The 20322-nt window shown below is 38.5% G+C and overlaps 1 protein-coding gene across 1 annotated transcript; it reads left to right on the top strand.

The window, feature by feature from the left end:
- The first annotated feature begins 2069 nt into the window (after window positions 1-2069).
- Window positions 2070-11381, top strand: NCBP2L (nuclear cap binding protein subunit 2 like). The gene is given in 4 exon segments (XM_015591641.1): window positions 2070-2101; window positions 8335-8394; window positions 9974-10037; window positions 10881-11381. Coding segments are annotated over 4 exon segments (657 nt in total).
- The last annotated feature ends 8941 nt before the right edge of the window (window positions 11382-20322 follow it).

Here is a 20322-nt window from a genome sequence, read left to right as displayed (position 1 = left end):
TAAAAACACATAGCGCCTTAACATATAGCAAGGCCTCGATAAATGATAGATATTATTATTATCTGACCCTTTCAAACAAACTCGAATGACAATTTGTGTTTGCTATGAGGAATAAGTGATATAATGCACATAAGGTACTTAAGATAGTTCCTGGCACATAATAAGTACACAGTATATGGGGCAGTTGATAGTGTTTTTGGTGGTGGTTTTATTATATTTAGGTTCTACTGCACTGAGATGGAATCTTCTGTTTCTGATCTGGGTTGTCTGACTCTGCAGTTTGTCCTGTTACATTACTTCAGATAAAATGTCTCTAAGCATGCTTATGTTTGGAGCTTTTCGTTATAACAGTGTTGACCCAACCATCACTACCACCATTGCTGATCATGTGGTGTACTCAAGTTGTAGACTCCAAAAGCATATAGATAATAGAGGAGCTGATGGCGGGAGAAGTGGAGCAGAACCTTGCTTGCCTCAGAAAATATTTCCATGTAGTAAAGAGATGGTCTCTAGTTTTCTGATCAGTACAGTTCCCGTATTGCTAAGCTGAAGATAGCAGATAGAAGTGAATTGAAAGCCTTCCTCATCTTTCTTGGCACTTTTATTGTCTGGATCAGAGGTAGAGCCTATATAGGCCCCAAGTATGCTCCATGGTCTACCTCATCTCCCCATATGATCCAGCAGAAACTCCTTGAGCACTAGCAGTTGAAGATCACTTTCCCCCCAGTTTCCTTAGCCAGTGCAGCTCTTTCGTGTTTTTGCAGAGCTTTGTGGATATTTTAATAGGCATTTGAAAATGATGGGTATCAGACATTGCTAGCTTGCTGCTCTGTTAACCCAGAATTCCCCTGGATATAATCCATCTTCTTGCTAAAGACTTCAGTGAGAAGGCACAAAGTACTTTCCCCGCCCCGCCCCCCAACAGTCCTTTGTTACTAACTTTCCACCCCTCTTCATCCTGGGGAACCTGTTTTTACCAGTCATCTCATTTTTACCCAATACAGAAGTTCTCTTCCTTTTTTTTTTAAAAGAAAAACTGTGTTGTACTTTCCTGAAGCCTTTATCTATTCTGGAAAGAAGCGGGTTAAGGGCAGAAGGAAGCTGACTGAACCTGTGCTGGCTGTTAGGGTGTGGGTTGATGAGGATTGAGGGGCAGGGATGCTGCTTTCTTGTCTTTCCATCTGAACCGAGAATCCAGGCAAAATGCATAGAGCAGGGCAGGAGAAAGGTAACCATCTTGCGGAGATAGACCTCAATACTGTTTGTAGATCCTAAACTGAGTAGGGGCCCCTTACCTAATATAGTAGAAAAATGGTTTGTGTCGTCACTGTTGCTGTTTTTTAATATCGTTCCTGAGGTGTATCTCCTTTCTTGTATTAGCTTTCTAAATCTTGATATTGTGTACTCAGATTGATCTATTTGCCCTACTTTCCACTCCTTGGAGCATTCTTATTTACCTTTCTGTCACCTCTGGAATTCTGGACTTGGTTTATCTAGCCCTTTGTCACCACTTCAATATGTTGACATACAGGCAGCCTCCACCTTGTACATAGGCTGAGATCTCAAAGTTCATTCTGAAGTCAATTGTTTGGAAGGTGAAATTCATTTTTCCATAGGAGAAAAATATTTTTATAAATGATTGTTACATTTCCAGGCCAGTCCACAAAAAGATTTTTTTTTTTTTAGCTTTAATGTACTAGAACTGTGGGCCATTTGCAATGAAAAAGTAGAACTCTTACTAATTCAGCAAAAACAGGAAGAAGGGCCAATGGAATAAGAAATGCTTTAGCTTGATTGCTAGCTGGTGCTGGAATCAAGGAGGCCTAATTGAATGAGGTAGATGGAGCTTTCATGGAAGCTCTCAAGGGGACTTTTTCAGACTTTTGAAGGCTGTAGAGGATCGTAACACTAGTTATTTATTTTTTCTAACTTCACTTCAAAAGTGATGGCTTTCAATAATAATGACTACTATATACTGACACTTCCTATGTGTCAGGCACTGTGCCAGGCAGTTGACATACCTGCTTCTCACTTCATCTTTGTAATAGAACTTTGAGGAAACTACGATAATGGCCTTTACAGATGAGAAGACTGAGGCTCAGTAAGTCAATGAATTTGATGAAGGTTACTCAGACAGCACAACTGGAAACCAAGTCAATGGTTTCTCACTCCCCGAGCCTGTACTTTACAATATGTACCCAGCCACCCTTTTCTTTTCCTTATCTGAGTATATCATGAGCACTATTCCTAAGGCTATCAACCATGATTAGAGTTGTTTGTTATCTCGCAGAGGAAACAAAGATCAGAGAAATCAAGGGAGGTAGTGAGAGGGAGAAAAGGAAGGATAAAGGGAGAGAGTTTTTCTAGGCAGAAGTTCAACTAAGAAACCAGGTACAGCAGTGCTTTTCAACTGTACTATGCATACAAATCACCAGATGCTTGTTCAAATGCAGACTATTAATCAGTAGGTCTGGGGAGGGGTTTGAGATTCTGCATTCCTAACAAGCTCCCAGGTGATGCTCCTGTTGTTTCATGGGCAACATTTTTGAATAGGAAGGCCATATACTACGAATGATAAACAGACAAAAAATCCAAGCATCATTAATACCTCCTTCTTAATTTAATTGCTATCAGCTTCTACACTAAATAGTCACCTATTCTCTTTTCTCCTGTAGGCTATCCCCAGGCCATTGTCCCTGCTTTAGATCTGCCTATCTGTTTCAGCTTATGCCGAACTGCTTTTTGAAATACAGGTGTTAAAGACATATGAGCATTTTCTACCATTCTGAGCCCTAAGCAGCCTCAAGCAGGCATTAGTATCTCTTGGTACAAGTTAGATCTCTGGCTGTGGAGTCCCAGGCCTCAATAACTGTTCTCAGCTTTCTTTCTCTCTACCAAGAAGAACAGTCTAATGAAGATAAGGCATGTAACACTGTTGTCCCAGCCCTTTCTAATTTCTTTTCTCAGAGCTACTGCCTTCATCTGGAGCAGGAAACATCCTGGCTTTTTAAAGAGTCCAGATCCTTATTTTTTCTATATAGTTGAAATAATACCAACCATTAGCTTAAGGCAGCCATTGAAAAGGTTCTTTGCAGAGTCCTCCTGCCAATTCTTGTAAAATTTGTTTCGTGGGAGGTTATTTGCTTTATCTTGCCACCTTCTTTCCTCCCTCCCTTTAAGATTTTGATTGTGATCATTTTGAGTCATTCTTCAAGTTTTTTCTTCTATTTTTAGATTCTCTGACTCATTCTTCCCCAATAGCGAGAGTCAGGAAGGCCTTCTATTCTAGCCAAGCTCTACTTTTTAAAGTAGGAAAGTCTCTCACAGTTTCTACAAATCGACTTGATGATCTGTGGCTCACAGTGACTCAATTGCTTTTCCATCTTCTCTCTGTGGCCTAACTCCCTTTGCTGGTATATGTTCATCAACCCTCCACTTGAATACACTGGAAAAGTTCACATGTCATCATTGGCTAAATGAAAAAACTTTGCTGAAAAACACCTGCAATCTTCTCTTTGTAACTTCTATCCATTAATCTAACTTTTACCATACATAACCCTTCAAATGTTTCATGACGGCTGTCATATCCTCTTTTAACCATCTCTTTGCTAGACTAAATGTGCCCAGTTCCTAATCAGTCCTTGGTGGTTTCTTGACACTTATCTAGATGCAGTATAGTTTGTAAATATTCATTTTAAAATAAGGTCCCTAGAAATGGACATACTGCTCCATGTGTGGTTTGAACAGCAGAGTCCATTAGGGCTGTTCCTTCCTATGAACTTCTAATGCAATTTTACAATAGTGTTGGCTTAAAAAAGAGTAAATCACTTCTTCACATCTATTAAGCATCTACTTTGGGTCAGATACTTAACATCTACTAAGTAACTTCTCCAAAGATTCAGTGTCAGAAGTTCTCTGTTCTCCCCTACCCTGTGGAGTCAGGAGATGGTATAGCTACCCTCTTCCATTCCTTTCTACTGTTATCTACTGTCCTCCAGGTCTCTCACTTATTGAGGACCTCAGCACGTTACTTATAGTTTGGCCACCACCCTGAATGACTTTAATGTCTTTGTAAATGACCCATCTACAAGATTTACCTTTTCAATAATTTTCACTTCCACTTCACTTCACCAAGCTATTCCTATGGTACACTTTATTCTCAGAAGATGACCTCACCTCTTATTCTATTATGCAAATCTAGGCCAAGAGATGATAACTTTTATTTTCCTGTCTTACCCTCACCCTTCCACAGAGCTGTGTCCTTACACATCTTAACCTCTTTTCTTTTTATCTTGCAGGAGTAGACATAGCTTTTCCCATTCAAGGTTAATCCATCTACTTATGCTTATGTTCCTGTAAATAAAATAATCACATGTAATTTATCTTTTAAGTTGTCTGTCTTCCCAGACTGTGAGCTCTTTGAGGGCAGGGACTGCATCTTATTTCTCTATTTCCCTAGAATCTAGCAGAGCACTCTATAAATGTTTATTGAATGAATGAGATATGGGATAGCCCAATTATAAACCAGGCCTCCCAAGCCTGTACTCTTTGTAGATCTCCCTCACTCTGTCCCTTTGCCATATATTGAATCTAAAACTAATACTTTACATTTATTCTTAAGTTTTATCCATCACTGTGTCAGTTTGGGTTCAGCATCATCCAAGGCTGCCCAGATCCTTTCTTTTTTATTTTTTAAAATTAACTTAATTGGAGAAACATTGGTTAATGACATTATATAAATTTCAGGTGTACAACTTTACAATTTTTTTATATTTTTATTTTTTCAATTATAGTTGATATACTATATTATATTAGTTTCAGGTATACAACACAGTGATTAGACATTTATATAACTTATGAACTGATCACCCTGGTAAATCCAGTACCCATCTGACACCATACATAGTTATTACAATACTACTGACTACATTCTTCATGCTACACTCTGCATCCCCATGACTATTTTGTAATTACCAGTTTGTACCTCTTAATCCCCTTCCCCTTCATTCATGCCCCTATACCCCAATCTGACAATCGTCAAAATGCTCACTGTATCTATAAGCTTGTTTCTGTTATTTGTTTGTTTATCCTGTTCTCTAGACTCCACATATGATATTTGTCTTTCTCTGTCTGATGTACTCCACTCAACACAATACCCTCTAGGTCTATTCATGTTGTTGCAGATGGCAATATTTCATTCTTTTTTTAAATGAGTAATATTCCATTATATATACATATATATACATATAACCTCTTCTTTATCCATTCATCCATTAATGGACACCCAGGATGTCTCTATATCTTGGGTACTGTAAATAACGCTTCAATGAATATATGGATGCTCATGTTTATTCAAAGTATTGTTTTGGGTTTCTTCAGATAAATACTCAGAAGTGGGATAACTGGGTCCTTCTTTATCTCTGGCTATAGCCTTTGTTTTAAAGTCTATTTTGCCTGGTATAAGTGTTGCTACCCCACCTTTTGTTTGTTTCCATTTTCATGAAACATCTTTTTTCATCTCTTTCCTTTCAATCTGTGTTTGTCTTTTGATCAGAAGTGAGTCTCTTGTAGGCACCATATGTAAGGATCTTGTTTTCTTATCCATTCAGCCACCCTATATTTTGATTGGATCATTTAATCCATTTATATTCAGAATAATTATTACAGATATATAGTTATTGCCATTTTATTATTTATATTTTGATCTGTTTTTCTTTTTTCTTTTTCTTCTTAAACAAGTCCCTCTAACATTTTCTGTAATACTAGTTTGATGATGATGAACTCTTTGAGCTTTTTCCTGTCTGCGAAGCTCTTTATTTGTCCTTTGATTCTAAATGATAGCTTTGTTGGGTTGAGTAATCTTGGTTGTAAGTCCTTGCTTTTCATCACTTTGAAAATTTTCCTGCCAATCCCTTCTGACCAGCAAAGTTTTTGTTGAGAAATAAGCTGACGTTCTTATGGGAGCTCCCTTGTAGGCAACTAAATGCTTTTCTCTTGCGGCTTTTAAGATTCTCACATTCTCTTTAATTAACCTTTGGTATTTTAATTATGACGTGGCTTGGTGTGGGCTTCTTTGGGTTCATCTTGTTTGGAACTCTCTGTGCTTTCTGGGCTTGTATGTCTAGTTCCTTCACCAGTTTAGGGAAGTTTTCAGTTATTATTTCTTGAAATAGATTTTCAATTCTTTGTTTCCTCTCTTCTCTTTTTAGTACCCCTATCATATGAATATCAGTACTTGATGTTGTCCCAGAGGCCCCTTAAACTGTCCTCCTTTTTTGGATTCTTTTTTCTTGTTGCTGATCTGATTGAGTGTTTTCTGCTACCTTATCTTTGAAATCACTGATTGGATCTTCTTCTTTATCTAATCTGATAATTCCTCCTAAGGTAGTCTTCATTTTAATTATTGTATTCTTTACTTCTGACTGGTTCTTTTTATGTTTTCTACCTCTTTGTTAAAGTTTTCACCAAGTTCATCTACTCTTCCTCTAAGTTTATTGAGCATCTTTATAACCAGTGTTTTGAACTCTATGTCTGATAGATTGCTTATCTCCTTTTTGTTTAATTCTTTTTCTGTAACTTTTTTCTGTTCTTTCATTTGGGACATGTTTCTTTATCTTCCCATTTTGTCTGCCTACTTGTGTTTGTTTCTATGTATTAGGTAAGGGCTACTATGTCTCCTGGTCTTAGTAGAGTGGCCTTGTGTAGTAGGTGTGCTGTGGGGCCCAGTGGCACAGTCTTCCCTGGTTATCTGAGCCAGATGCTCCAGGTATGTCCTTTGTATGTATGGGTTTTGTGTGTCCTCCTGATATAGCTGAACTTTGATTGCTGCTTGCTCATCAATGGCAGGGATTGGCCCTCAGGATGATTGGTTGTGATGACTGGCTGTTACTAGTGGAGGAGCTGTTGTGCAGAGACTGACCCTACAGAACAGGATTCCCTTTAGCGGGGCTCTGGTGCCTGCCCTGTCTGTCCTTTGGGTGTGTCAACCTCAGATATGACCCCAGGTGGTACTCCCGGCTCAGACCGAAACTGGCCACCAGGTGTGTAGGCCAGGATCTCCTGGGAGGGGTCCTGCCACAGGCCAAGTTCAGCTGCAGGCTGTGCCCTGCATGGGGCTATCTGTCATGGGCCACCAAGCAATCTGCTGATAGCCACCACCCATGCTGGGCTTGGAAGTGCTTCAAAAGGCCAAGTCACAAACTGAGGCTGGCTGCAACTAGTGCCAGGCTTGGGGCTGCTCAGCAAGAGGTACGGTGCATGCTGAGGTCAGATGCTGCTTGTTTAGGATTTGTGAACCTTTGAGAATTTTTTGGAAAGTCCACAGCATGAGCCAAAACAGGCCGTCTGTATGGAAAATTCACTGGAAGCGGCTTGGGTGGGCCTACATGTTGGGAAGAGTGAGATCTCAGGGAATCACCTGGACAGAGCAATTAGTGTTAGCAATATTGATGGAGTCTCAGGTATGGCGCCCTCCAGGGCCTGCAAGCTGGATTGGGGAGGACTCTAACAAAGGAACAATATCTTTTGCCAGCAATTCTGCCTTGGAGAAAGCTACCCCTCCAGCCCTTGCCTTGAAGCCAGATGACTCAGTTCTTCCCCATATGTCTCTGGCACCTTTCAAGCTGCTGCCCCAGTTTTGGAGCTCAGAGTGAGTGAGTCTGTCAGCAGGTAAGTCCACATGTGGGCCCCTTAAGAAGAAAGTCTGTGACTGCCTCAGCCCTCCATCTCACTCAGCCATAATCTCTGCTGGTTTTCACAGCCAGAAGTTATGCAGACTTCTCTTCCTGGCACTGGAACTCTGAGCTGGGGAGCCTGGTTTGGAGCTGGGACCCCTAACTCTTCCAGGGGGACCTCCATAGCCAAGATATCTCTCATGATTCTCAACTGCCACACGTGGGTGTAGGACCAGCCCATTTCACATCTCTGCCCTGCCACCAGTCTCAAGGTGGCCTCTTCTGTGTGTTCCCAGTTGTAGGTCTTCTGTTCAGCTAGACTTCAGGTGATTCCCAACAATGGCTATTCTGTATTTTAGTTGTAATTTTTATGTGGTTGTGAGAGGAGGCAAGCACAGCGTTTACCTACTATGCCATTTTGACTAGAACGAGGTGTACAACTTAATAATATGGCATCTGTATACTTTATTGTATGCTCACTACGCCAAAGTTTAGTCTCCTTCTGTTATCTTGTATTCGATCCATCTTTTTACCTTTCAAAGTCCCTCCTATATTTGTGTCATCGGCAGATTTAATATGTACTTATATGTCTTATTCTGAGTCACCAAATCACAGAATTAAAATAATTTTCTAATACCTCCTGTTTATTGAACACCTACAGTGTGTTCAGCACTGTGCTAGGTGCTTTCACGGATGACATTGTCACAGCATTTGCTGCAAGGTAGGTATTTTGATCTTTGGTTTACAAATGAGGGCATTGAATTCAGGATGGTTAAGCACTTTTCTCAGGGTCACATTGCAAATGGTGAAGCTGAGATTTGGACTGAGGTCTTTCGACTTCAAAATTCATGCTTGATTCCTAACACCACACAGATTAAAAGGGGCCTCTCCACTGTTTGACTACTGGGCAAGGGATACTTTAAGGTTAGTTTGAACCCTTTAGTTCCTTGTGCTCATTGCTCCCCAAAGCAGCCCATTCCAGCTTTGGACTGCTTTTACTCTTAAAAGTTATTGTTTGTAGTAAGCCAAAATTATAAATGAACTGAAGAAGACACAGCCAAGAATAGAGCCTTTAGTTCACATCTAGAACTTCCCTTCTAGTCTGACAGCAAACAATTTATTTGTTCAACTAGTTACAGACTCATCTCAACAAACAACTGAAGCATTCAGCCTATATTTTGCCATCTCATCTACAAGGAAATTATGGGAAACTTTGTACAATGCCTGGATGAGATGAAATGCATTGTAGCTATCATGTTCTCTGATCTGCAAATCTAGTAACCAGATTTTAAAAAATGAGAAATGAAGTCTGGGAGGGATATTTATTTTTTAATGGGGCAATTTGTCAATGACTCAAAATAATAAGTTTCCAGTGGCAAATTTTCAGACATCATTGATGGGCTGTCAGGAAGATGATTTTTGGACAGAGGGCTTCCCATTGCTCTTCAAATGACATCTAAATAGGCAGAGGCCCCCATTTTCATTGCTTTGAATTTACAGCACTGTCTTTTGCAACTGGTTTTATTTAGGCTTTCATTTCAGTTTCCTATGCTTTTATTTTTCTTTGACTATGTTCTGCCCTTAGACGTGTTTTCTCTGTCTGGTTCATTCCCTAAACTTCCACATGCTCCCCCTGTGCATACACATTCATGTGCGTTTGTGCACGCACGTGTGCACACACACGCACGCACACGCATACGTGTGTGCACGCACACACACACACACACACACACACACACTGTTTCTCTTTGTTCTTTGAGAATCAGTACATGCAGTGCCTCCTTTGGAAGCCTTCTCTAATGTCCTCAAGCTGAGTAATTGCTTCTCTTCCTGTGTGATGTAGTAGAAAGTACATACAGTGTCCATCATGAAGTAGATCCCCTAAAAAATGTTAGTTCCTTTCTCACTTTCTTCCATGTGTATCTCTAAAATAGTATTGGTCACACCATACTATGTTTCTTATTTACTTTTCTGGCTTTTTCACCCAATCGTGAATGCATGTTTTCGTTTATTCAATATATATTTATTGCGTGTCTACTATGTGCACAATTCATTGTTCATGCTAGGTACTGGAGATTCAATGACTTCTGAAAATTATACTTTTACTGTGTGTTTTTCATTGATATATTCATAACACCTAGCTTAGTGTCTGACAAATAAAGAGTACCCATTAAATGTTTGTTAAGTGAAGGCATTTCCTCAGTAGAATTTCTCCAAATGCGGTCCTTAGAGAACCTGCATCTGGATCACTGAGGGGTGCAGGTTAAATGTTAAATGTTAGTTCTTGGGTCTTGCTCTAGATCTACTAAGTTAGAATCTCTTAAGGGCGGGCTGCAAGAATCTGCATTTCATCTAGTTCTGCAGGTTTTTCTTTCACACTAAAATTTGGGAATCATTACAAAATAGGAGTGGTGAGAGGGGAACAAATGCCTATTTTTGAAAAGTATAACTAAAGCCAATTGAATAATTTTTAATGCCTCAGACTGCAGTAGGAAAATTCAGTAAAGGAGAAAAGGGTATTAGTTAAAATTCTCTGGGAAGCATTTAAAAATAGACTTAGAATGTTCAAATAATTAAATAAAAATCCTAAAGTCTGGGATAACAAGTAGAGTGTTTGCTAATAAAATCTAATCTTAATTTAGGTCAAATTTATGATGCCAGAGAGTTTTCATTTTTATAGAGCTACTTATATAGTTGATTGTATATCTAGAGACTCTTTGTCTAACCTAATAATGCAACAACTGTGTTTGTACTTTGACCTTGATTATATATGTGACTTATCTGATGTCTAGTCTTTGATCAGGAATGATAGCAGTGCTCATTCTCCATGGAAATTTTATCAATTTTATTGTTTTTATGCGATATTTTCTGGGAGGATAGTGTTATTAAATGTATTCTTTGGTAATAGATTAGGTATGTAAGATCTGAGTCAACCAAGGACAGTATAACTTCACTTTCAGGAATACTTGCAAAGTTGAATTTTATGACCATGTTCCTGGGACCTGGAACTTTCCATTTTGAATTTGCCTTGACATGATCCTCCTGATCAAGAGTTGAGGTGTCTATACATCTGGGCACAAACCTCTGAAATATCCATGGGTTTATATTTCTGCTTTCCTCCTTATAATTTTACTTTAAAAAAAAATTATTTAAGATTTTGTTGGTATCACTGCTGCCGAGCTGGATCACGACCTGGGGTTCTCATAGCACTCCCTGAGCACCATATCCAATGACCTGAAGATTTTGTGCAGTGACTCCTACCTGAAGCTGAGCAATTACCGGGACCAGCAGTTCAGTGGCGATAACCAAGAGCATGAAAAATTACTGAAGGAAAGCTGCACGCTGTATGTGGGGAATCTTTCCTTTTATATAACTGAAGAGCAGATATTTGAGCTCTTTACTAGATGTGGTGATCTCAGGAATGTATTTATGGGCTTGAATAAAATAAAGAAAATGACATGTGGTTTCTGTTTTATAGAATACTATAGCAGAGCTGATGCGGAAAATGCCATGCGGTTCCTAAATGGGACCTTCTTAGATGACTGTATCATCCGCACAGACTGTGATCTAGGCTTTTGAGAGGGCAGACAGTATGGCCGTGGCTGGTCTAGGGGCCTGGTAAGAGATGAGTTTCGTGAAGACTTTGATGCTGGTAGAGGAAGCTTTGGAAAACAAGCTCAGGCCTGCGATAAGAAAGGAACCTACTAGTGAAATGCTGCTGCTCTAGCCCCTCAAAAAGTCTTTTAAAGAACAACACAGGTGAGCAAATAGCCTACCTCATAACAAGTTTAAATTACTTTATTTGCTGAGCAGAGACCCGTTCGATGTATTTTTCTCTCTGAAAATTTATTAAATGGCACAAACACAAACATTCTTTCATTCTTGTCTTAATTTTGAAGATGGCTAGCAGATTACCAGTTTGACCATCAGGTGGTCAATAGTGAAGTGTTTTTCAGGAATAAATTAGGTATGTAAGATCTGAATCAACTAAAGCACAACTTTCCTTTCAGAAAGACTTCAGTTGGATTTTATGACCATGTTCCCAGGGCCCCCAAATGATCACTTTTAGAGCTTGCATAAAATAAAGTCAAATAAATGAAAATTTTAAAAAAAGTATCAAAGAAACACAAGTGCATTATTTTAAAATAGAAAAAATTCAGAGTAGTTTATAATGAAAACAAAAATGGTCCTGCCCCAGCTCTTCCTACCTTAGACTTATTTCCTGGGTAATTTTAATTATTTAGCAGTGTTTTTGTTTATTTGTTTCCTGGTAGTTTCCTCCATATTGTAAATAACATGACTACTTGCAGTATTTAATTTCATTTTAAACATCATCTATCGACTTCCTGCTTTCATAGATAAGGATATAACTCACTTACACTCCCATTTGCATGTTTCTCCATCCTCTCAATATAGTTTACAACACTTTACTTTTCGTACTGCTATATAACATAGGTTTGGTTATGTGTTATATAGATTATATAACATATGCTGCAATAACAAACAACCCTAAAAGCCTTAGTGGCTTCAAATCACTAAAGTCTGTTCTTCACACTACATTTCCATTGCCGGCTGCCTGGGTTCTCTTCTCCATGCTACCATCATCCTCCTTCTGGGCCACAGAAGGCATAGCCACTGCCTTTAATGTAAATAAGATGGTGATTTCCTCCCTCTTGCTGGAGATTGGTTTAAGAATTCAGGATTAAGCCAAACAGAGGTTGACAATCCCATGATGGTGGTTATTAATAAGTTCAGGGTGGACAACGACAAATGAGGAAATAGCAAAAATGGAAATGAAGTATGTTTTAGTTTATCCTTGAAGGAGATACTGTCTCTCTCCTTCCGCTGGATGTGACTAACTATGTATATAGCAATTGCTACCAGCAGCCTTCTTACAACCAGGAGAAAACAGCCCTAGGATGGATTAGACACTAGACAGTGAAAAAAGAGACTAAGGAAACTGTGTCCTTCGTGAAATGACTCAGCTGCTGAATCAACTAATCCTGCAGCATGCGCTATGTCTAGATGTCCTATTATGTGAGAAAATACATTATTTTACTGTGTAAGCCAGTTTGTTAACATACTTCTGAAAGCACTCTGATACCAAATATTTTTTCTTAATTTCATCCTTTTGTAAAGGATTTAAATTGCTGTTTTGTGAGCCCAAGCATAAATCTCCAGGGTTCATCATGACTTTTCATTGGAAAGTTAAAGAATATCAATTTTTTAATCCTAACTCCTTCATTCTGTGACCTAAGTTCATCCTCTCTATTAAATAAGATTTTTCCTGAATAGGGGAGGAAAGGTAATGCCGATTTTTTATGGAGTGACTACTATGTGCTGGGCACGTTGCTAGAGGCTTTAAAACACAATCTCACTTACTCTTAACAATTCTGTGCCTGTTACTTATGTGAGGAAACTGAAGATTGGATAGGTAAGGTCACCAAATAATTGGCAAAACGGGAGGTCAAATCAAGGGAGTCTATATCAAAATTGGTGTCCTTAATCATGGTACTCTATTGTCCCTTTCCCTTACCTTCACTCAGGCCTCCAGGTCAAAACCTCTCTATGAGTTTCCTTTGTCTCAGGAAATTATCCTACTGACTACATCATATCTGAGCTCTCTCTCCCCTAAGCAAGCTTCTCAAGTGTGTTCTCCCTTCTGCTTGACATCAGGATACTCTGGCTCCACGTCTAATGCAAGCCAGCCATATTTATTTTTACTCTCGGGAGAAAGAGGAACATCTGACATGCATTTCTGGACAATTAACTTACTCTGCATACGGCAATGGAGTTTACTAATTTTTTTTTAAAATCTCCCCTTTGCAAACTTCCCTAAAATGGAAAAAAAAGAGATTTCAAGTCATGGGTTAAAATGTATTTTTATCACAGGATGTTTTGGGAGGAGTACCTTGGAGTATCCCTCAACCATTCCTTCTTTGATGAGGCTCATTAACAGGGAAAACAGGAAATGGGAATAGAATGTTAGATTTCTTTGGATTCTAGCAAAGCATTAACCAAGGTCTTTCCTTGAACCCTTATTTTACTGACCTTTCAGTGCCATTTAATACTGCTGCTCTTTGCTTTCTTTTTTAAGATTCCATGACACCACACTTTACTAGTTCCCTTCATCCCTCTCTGACTGTTCTTCCTTTGTCCTTCATGTGATCCTCTTCCTCCATCAACATGTGGCTGTTGACCAGGATTCCATCCTAAGTCCTTGGTTCTTCCCGGTCTTTAAATTCTTCCAGAAGGTTCCATCCATTCATTGTCTCCATTTTTCCTTCGCTCTGATGACACACAAATCTATATCTCCAGGCTAGAAACTTTATCTTAAACTTGAAAAATCTCACAGGTACCTCAACTTTAACATATCCAAAAACACTCATTATCTCCTCCTCAAACCTGTTCCTTTTATTGTATTCCCTGTCTCAAATGATGGCATCACCTAGTCACCCCCACACCAGAAACCTGCAAGTCATTTTTGCTTCATCACTCTCTCTTACTTCCCTCACAGATAAACATTTACTCAATCTTTATGATTTCACGTCTCAAATATTTCTCAACTCATGACATACCTAATACCTGTAACCAACTCTTAGCTGGCCTCCTTGCCTCCAGTTTTGACCCTATCCAACTCTTCACACAGACCCAGAACTAGCTTTTTAAAGTGCAAATGTGATCATGTAAAACCCCATTGCTCACAAGATAGAGTTCAAGCTATGTCAGGGCCATAAAGATCTCCTCAAACTTGTGAGCTTCATCACCCAGCTTCACGTCTCACTCACAGCTAACGTTTCAGCAGTACTAAAGTGCTTTCAGCCTTGAATTTCTCCAAACACTTCTATTCCTTTTTTAATGCTGCAGACTCTGCTTTGATGCCCATTCCCCACCCCCATGCTATTCATTCCCCCTTTGCCTGGCTGACTACTTTTCATTCTCTCAAACTCAGCCTAGGCATCATATCCTCAAGCCCATCCTGAAGTGGGTTAGATGCCTCTCTCTGTGCTTTCAAAGCATCCTGAACTTGACTCTATCACAGCACTTGTCCCACCATATTTTTCTTGTCTGTTCACATGCCTGTATCCCTCATTAGACTATGAGCTTCCTGAGGGCAGGGACTATGCTTTATTCAAAATTATATCCATCACATCATGTACAGAGTATATGGAACCAGGGAGAAGATAGTGTGGGTCTATTCTGCATGGTCAAACTATGCCTGAACAACTTTTAAATCAGTGAGCTAAGATGGATTAGTCAATAAATGCCAATGATTTGGAAAAAACAAAGCCAACCCTTAGGAATTGTTCAAGGAACAGGAAAGGTTTAAACAGGATAAGAAAAGACTACAAGGGAATTGACGGTTTTCTTCAAACAGGGCTGCGTTATGGGTTGAATTGTCTCTCCCCGAAAGAAATGTTGAAGTCCTAACCCCTGGAATATTAGAATGTAACCTTATTGGAGAATGGAGTCTTTGCAGATGCAATTACTTCAGATGAGGCCATATTGGCATAAAATGGGCCCTTAATCCAATAGGACTGTTGTACTCATAAGAAAAGGGAAATTTGGTCACAGACAAAGAGAAGAGACAGCCATGTGAATACAGAGGCAGAGATTGGAATTGTGCTGCCACACACCAAGGAAAAGGAGCTCCCAGAAGCTGGATGATGCAAGAAAAAAAAATTCTAGAGACGTCAAATGAAATATAGCCCTGCCAATACCTTGATTTCAGACATCTGGCCTCCAGAGCTGTAAGACAATACATTTCTATTGTTTTAAACCACCTGGTTTGTGGTACTTTGTTACAGCAGCCACAGAAAACTAATATAGTCTGTCATGGAGCAGAGGGAGCCAGATTTGTTCTGTGTAATATCCAATGGATGGAAGATACAGGGAGACAGAAATGCTTCTTTATATTGAGAAATGATTCTTTATATTGAGAAATACTTGTTTATATTGAATGGAAACCTCATAGTCACACTATCCAAAGGTAAAATAAGCTACCATGGAAGCTGGCAAGCTCCCCATTATTGATTGCATATTTGCTCATATTAAGGATTTAGCGTTAAAATTTTAGGCGAAAATAGCAGCATAATGTTTATAATGAGAGGGAGACAGTAAAAGAGATGAGGAGGAGACACCTTATCTTTTAGAGATACACTCTGAAGTGTTCATGGAACAACTAATATGGTGTCTAGGAATTTCTTTAAAATAATATGGAGGAGGGAGAGATGAGTTAGTGTACAGATGAAACATGATTGGCCATATGTTGATAATTGTTGAAACTGGGTAATGAATACATGGAGGCTCAATCACAGTATCCTATCTACTTTGTATTTGAAATTTTCCATGATCAAATGTTTAAAACAATAGCTATGAGCTACCATGTACTGAGCACTTATGATGTTTAGGAACCATGCTAGGTGCTTTTAAAGCATTATTTCATTTAATTTAATCACAGCACATAAAAACACTTAAATAAAAAGTGACATATTCTTATATAAGAAAGCACAGAACTGTAAAGATGTTCTCTTTGAATTAGTCTGTATAATCAAGATGAAGAGAGAGTTTAATTTGTTGGGATTGCTTGAATTTTCAAATGAATATATCTGTGTCAATTTGTGTACTTAAAATCTCCACAACAGTCCAATGAGGCATTAATGTTTCAATTTTATAAATGAGGAAATTGAGGATCAGAAAGTGAAATAAATTGCCCAAGGTTGCACAACTACTAAGTAGCAGAAGTAGGATTTGAACCCAGGTTTCTCTGACACCACTGTTGTGTGCTTTTAATGCCTTTGCTATTCAAAGTGTGGCCCAAGGGAGAGTTTCCTAGAAATGCAGAACCTTAGGACCCCTACCTAGACCTACCAAGTGAAATTCTACATTAAAGTTTGAAAGAATTGCATATACTGTACTGCTATCCAGGGTATATAAGCATGGGCAGGATGATTAGACCCAATCAAAGGTTCTAAACCCTGGTTGTTCATCTGAACTAATTGAGGAAAATTTTGGAAATACTGATTTCAGATTGTACTGTATTATACCTCTGGGGTGAGGCCTGAGAATCTATACTTATAGACTCCTGCAGATGAGCTATTAGGGTTGGGAAGCACTGGAAAATGAGACCTATAAAAATCTTTTTTACTCTTAGATTATTCTATTCCTGATAAACTTGCATGAGATCATGAAGAACTCAGTTACTTACAACTGTGGAAAATTACTTACCAGTTCAGCGAAGATACTCATTTAAAAAGGACTTTAAATTTTCTTCTAAGGAAATATAAGTTTCAAGGAGTGAAAATGGAGTCCAGATGGACAGAATGAAAGAATTAGCAAATATATGAAAATACATGACAATTAATATATAAATTTTATATTTTATTTCAAGGAATTGTCAATGTATACATATACAATGATAAAAAGTACAAGCCTATGACTACAAAGCAATTAGATTGGCTTTCGTTGGTGCCTTATGTAAATCAAACTCATTATACTAGAGTTTATTTTTTCAATGTATCCTGAGCCCCTCTCCTCAAGGACCCCACAGTCTAGTAGGGAAAACACAAGTGAACGGAGAATCACAAAACAGTGTGAAAGATAAAGTATTGAACCATGATAAATATAAGTTGATATAGAGCATAAAGGATGGGATCCTAATGGGCAGTAGATTAGTCCATGGGAGGAGAATAGTCAGGGAAAGATGAATCTTGAAAGCAGAGTAGAATTTATTCAGGAGAAGAAGGGCATTTCAGAAAGGTGGCACAGAATGCAGAGCAGCACAGAAGCCAAGGGGAATGTGGTAACTTCAATGAACATATAATATTGTATGCACAAAGGCTGAGTGTGGAATAGAAGGGAGAGGCTGGCGAGGTAGTCTGAGGATAGATCACAAAGGATTAAATGGCATTCCAAGGGGTATGAACATTATTCAGAAGCTATGGGTAATCTCTGAATGATTTTAAATAGGGGAATGGCATGATGAAATTTCTATTTTAGAAAAATTACCTAGTTAGCTATGGCAAGGTTATATCTGAAAGGATAGATTAAAAGCAGAAGAGTTGTTGAGAAACAACTGCAATATGTTAAGCACAAGATAATGAAAGTACATATTTGAAAGAGGTTTGAAAAGTTGAATAGAACTTTATGACAAAAGTAAAGAAGAAGGAAGAGTCAGGTTTCTGGTTAAAATCTGTCCTCAAGAAACCCACAGTCTAATATATATATATACTTGGGGATGGTGATGCCATTGACTAGGATATGGAATGCAGAATGAAGAGCAGATTTTTGGAGAGATTTGGGGATAGAGAAATATGGGAGGAGAAAAATGAGATCAATTTTGGGCATGATGAGTTTGAGGGGTCTATGGAACAACTAGGTAGAACAGTGAATAGACAAATGGATATGAGGATGAGGAGCTCGGAAGACAGACAAGGACTGAAGACTTAGATGTGGACATCATGAGCATGTATATTGGAATTATGAAAGCAAGTAAATTCATTTAGGAAGGGATTCGAGAGTAAGGTGAGACATGGGCTTAGGACAGAACCCTGTGGAATGTCAACATTTAGGGAGTGGCAGATGAAGAGGAGCCCTGGAAGGAAGGAAGAGGAGCAGCCAGAGAAGCAGGAAAAACAGGACAGTGTAGTATTATGGAACTAAGTGTATTTGTTTTTTGTTGTTGCTGTGTCAAACGTCCACAAACTTAGTGGTTTAAAACAACACAAATTTATTATCTTATACTTAAAATTGGTCCCACAGTACTAAAGTCAGGGTGACAACAAAGACGGTTCTTTCTGGAGGCTCTAGGGAAATAATCCATTTGCTTGCTTTTGCCACCCTCTTGAGACTGCCTGCATTCCTTGGCTCATGGCTTCTTCCTTCATCTTCAAAGCCAGACACATAGTATTGTCACATCTCCTTCACTGCCTTGCCTCTGTTGTCATATCACCTTCTCCGACTGCTCTTCTGACTCCCCCTTATAAAAATCCTTGTGATTATATTGGGTTCATCTGAATAATACAGGATAATCTCCCCATCTCAATAACCTTAACTCAATCCCATCTGTAGTCTCTGTTTTCCATAAGACAACAAATTCATAAATTCTAGGAGTTAGAAAGTAGATGCCTTTGGGGTCATTATTCTCCCCAAGGCACTAAGGAAGTGGAGATTTTCAAGAAGGAGGAGTTTCAACAGAGTCAGACAGAGGAGACATCAAGGAAGATTAAGACCAGAGTAACCTTTAGATTTAGCAATTACAAAAAAAGTAAGGCCTTGGCAAAAACAATATTGTTGAATTTGTAGAACCAAACTAGAGTATAGTAGATTAAGAAGTGAATATAATATGTTGTGGATAATGGGACTCAGCTTTCTCACTGTTAGTGAAGAAGAGTAAACTATGGAAAAGGGGAAGGGCAGAACGAATCTTGCGGTATTGAATTGGAATTGGAGTATCAGTGTGAATTCATTGGTTTTAATATAGATATAGAGAGAAACAGATACATAAATAGGTATAGATGTATGTGGGTGTTCTTTTATGCATATATGTGCACATACATATATGTGCGTAGGTGTATATACATACATCTATTTCATAGCTCTGTCCACTGAGAGGTTCTGCATGCAACGAGCACAATAAGCACCCAGATTGTGGTTTCTAAATGCCATTCTCCACTAAAAGGAACAGGGTTCTTGAAGAAATGGTTGATTTTAGTGCCAGGTCAAGGAAAGTACAAGATGAGCCTAGATTATCTTTTTAAAAAAGATTTTTATTAAAATATAGCTTACATACAATATTGTATTCGTTTCATGTGTATATCATAGTTATTTCACATTTATATACCTAGAGAGTGATCACCATGATAAGTTCAACAACCATCTGACACCATACAATGCCGTCACAATATTATTGACTATATTCCCTATGCTATACACCATATTTTCATGACTTCTGTGTTTCATACCTGGAAACGAGCCTGGAACAAGTAATAAGTACTCCAAGAAGAATGTACGCATGTCAAACAGATACAAGAGCCAGCATGAAGAGATTTCACTATCCAAGTCTGGAAAATTTGAGCATTAAAACAATCATAATAAAAGATGATAACCTTTTGAATAATATAAGTCTATGAGTCCACACTGATAGAAATAAACAAATGGAAGAGAAGGGAAAGCTCATCTTTACGGTAATAATAAATATAAGAGAGCTGATGAAACAGACACAAAGTATTGACAACCATCATAAAAATAACTGAATCAGGCAAGAATCATCAGTGGATATTAAAACTAGTAAATAAAAGTTTGAGGAGTAAAAAGATATTTATATAGTCTCAGTGTCTCCCTACTAGATATCTATTAGTACAAGAGGAAAAAATAATTTTATAGTGGAGAAACCTAGCAAACAGGATCTTGACCAAGTGATCAAAGTTACTACGGCCAACAATGGAAAAATTCAACATCATGTACCTACTGAGGACACAGTACTTCTGTGGTGTTCCTTCCAAAAGTGAATAATGTGAATCTAACCATGAGGGAAACTCAGATACACCTGAATTGAAGGACATTCTATAAAATAGCTGACCCATACTCTTCAAAATCATAAATGTCATGAAACACAAGGACTGTAAAAAATTATTCCAGACTAAAGGAG

This window comes from Pteropus alecto, unplaced genomic scaffold (genome assembly GCF_000325575.1).
Source record: "Pteropus alecto unplaced genomic scaffold, ASM32557v1 scaffold246, whole genome shotgun sequence".
In the NCBI taxonomy this organism is placed as follows: Eukaryota; Metazoa; Chordata; class Mammalia; order Chiroptera; family Pteropodidae; genus Pteropus; species Pteropus alecto.
This window is presented reverse-complemented; position numbering and strand designations above follow the sequence as displayed.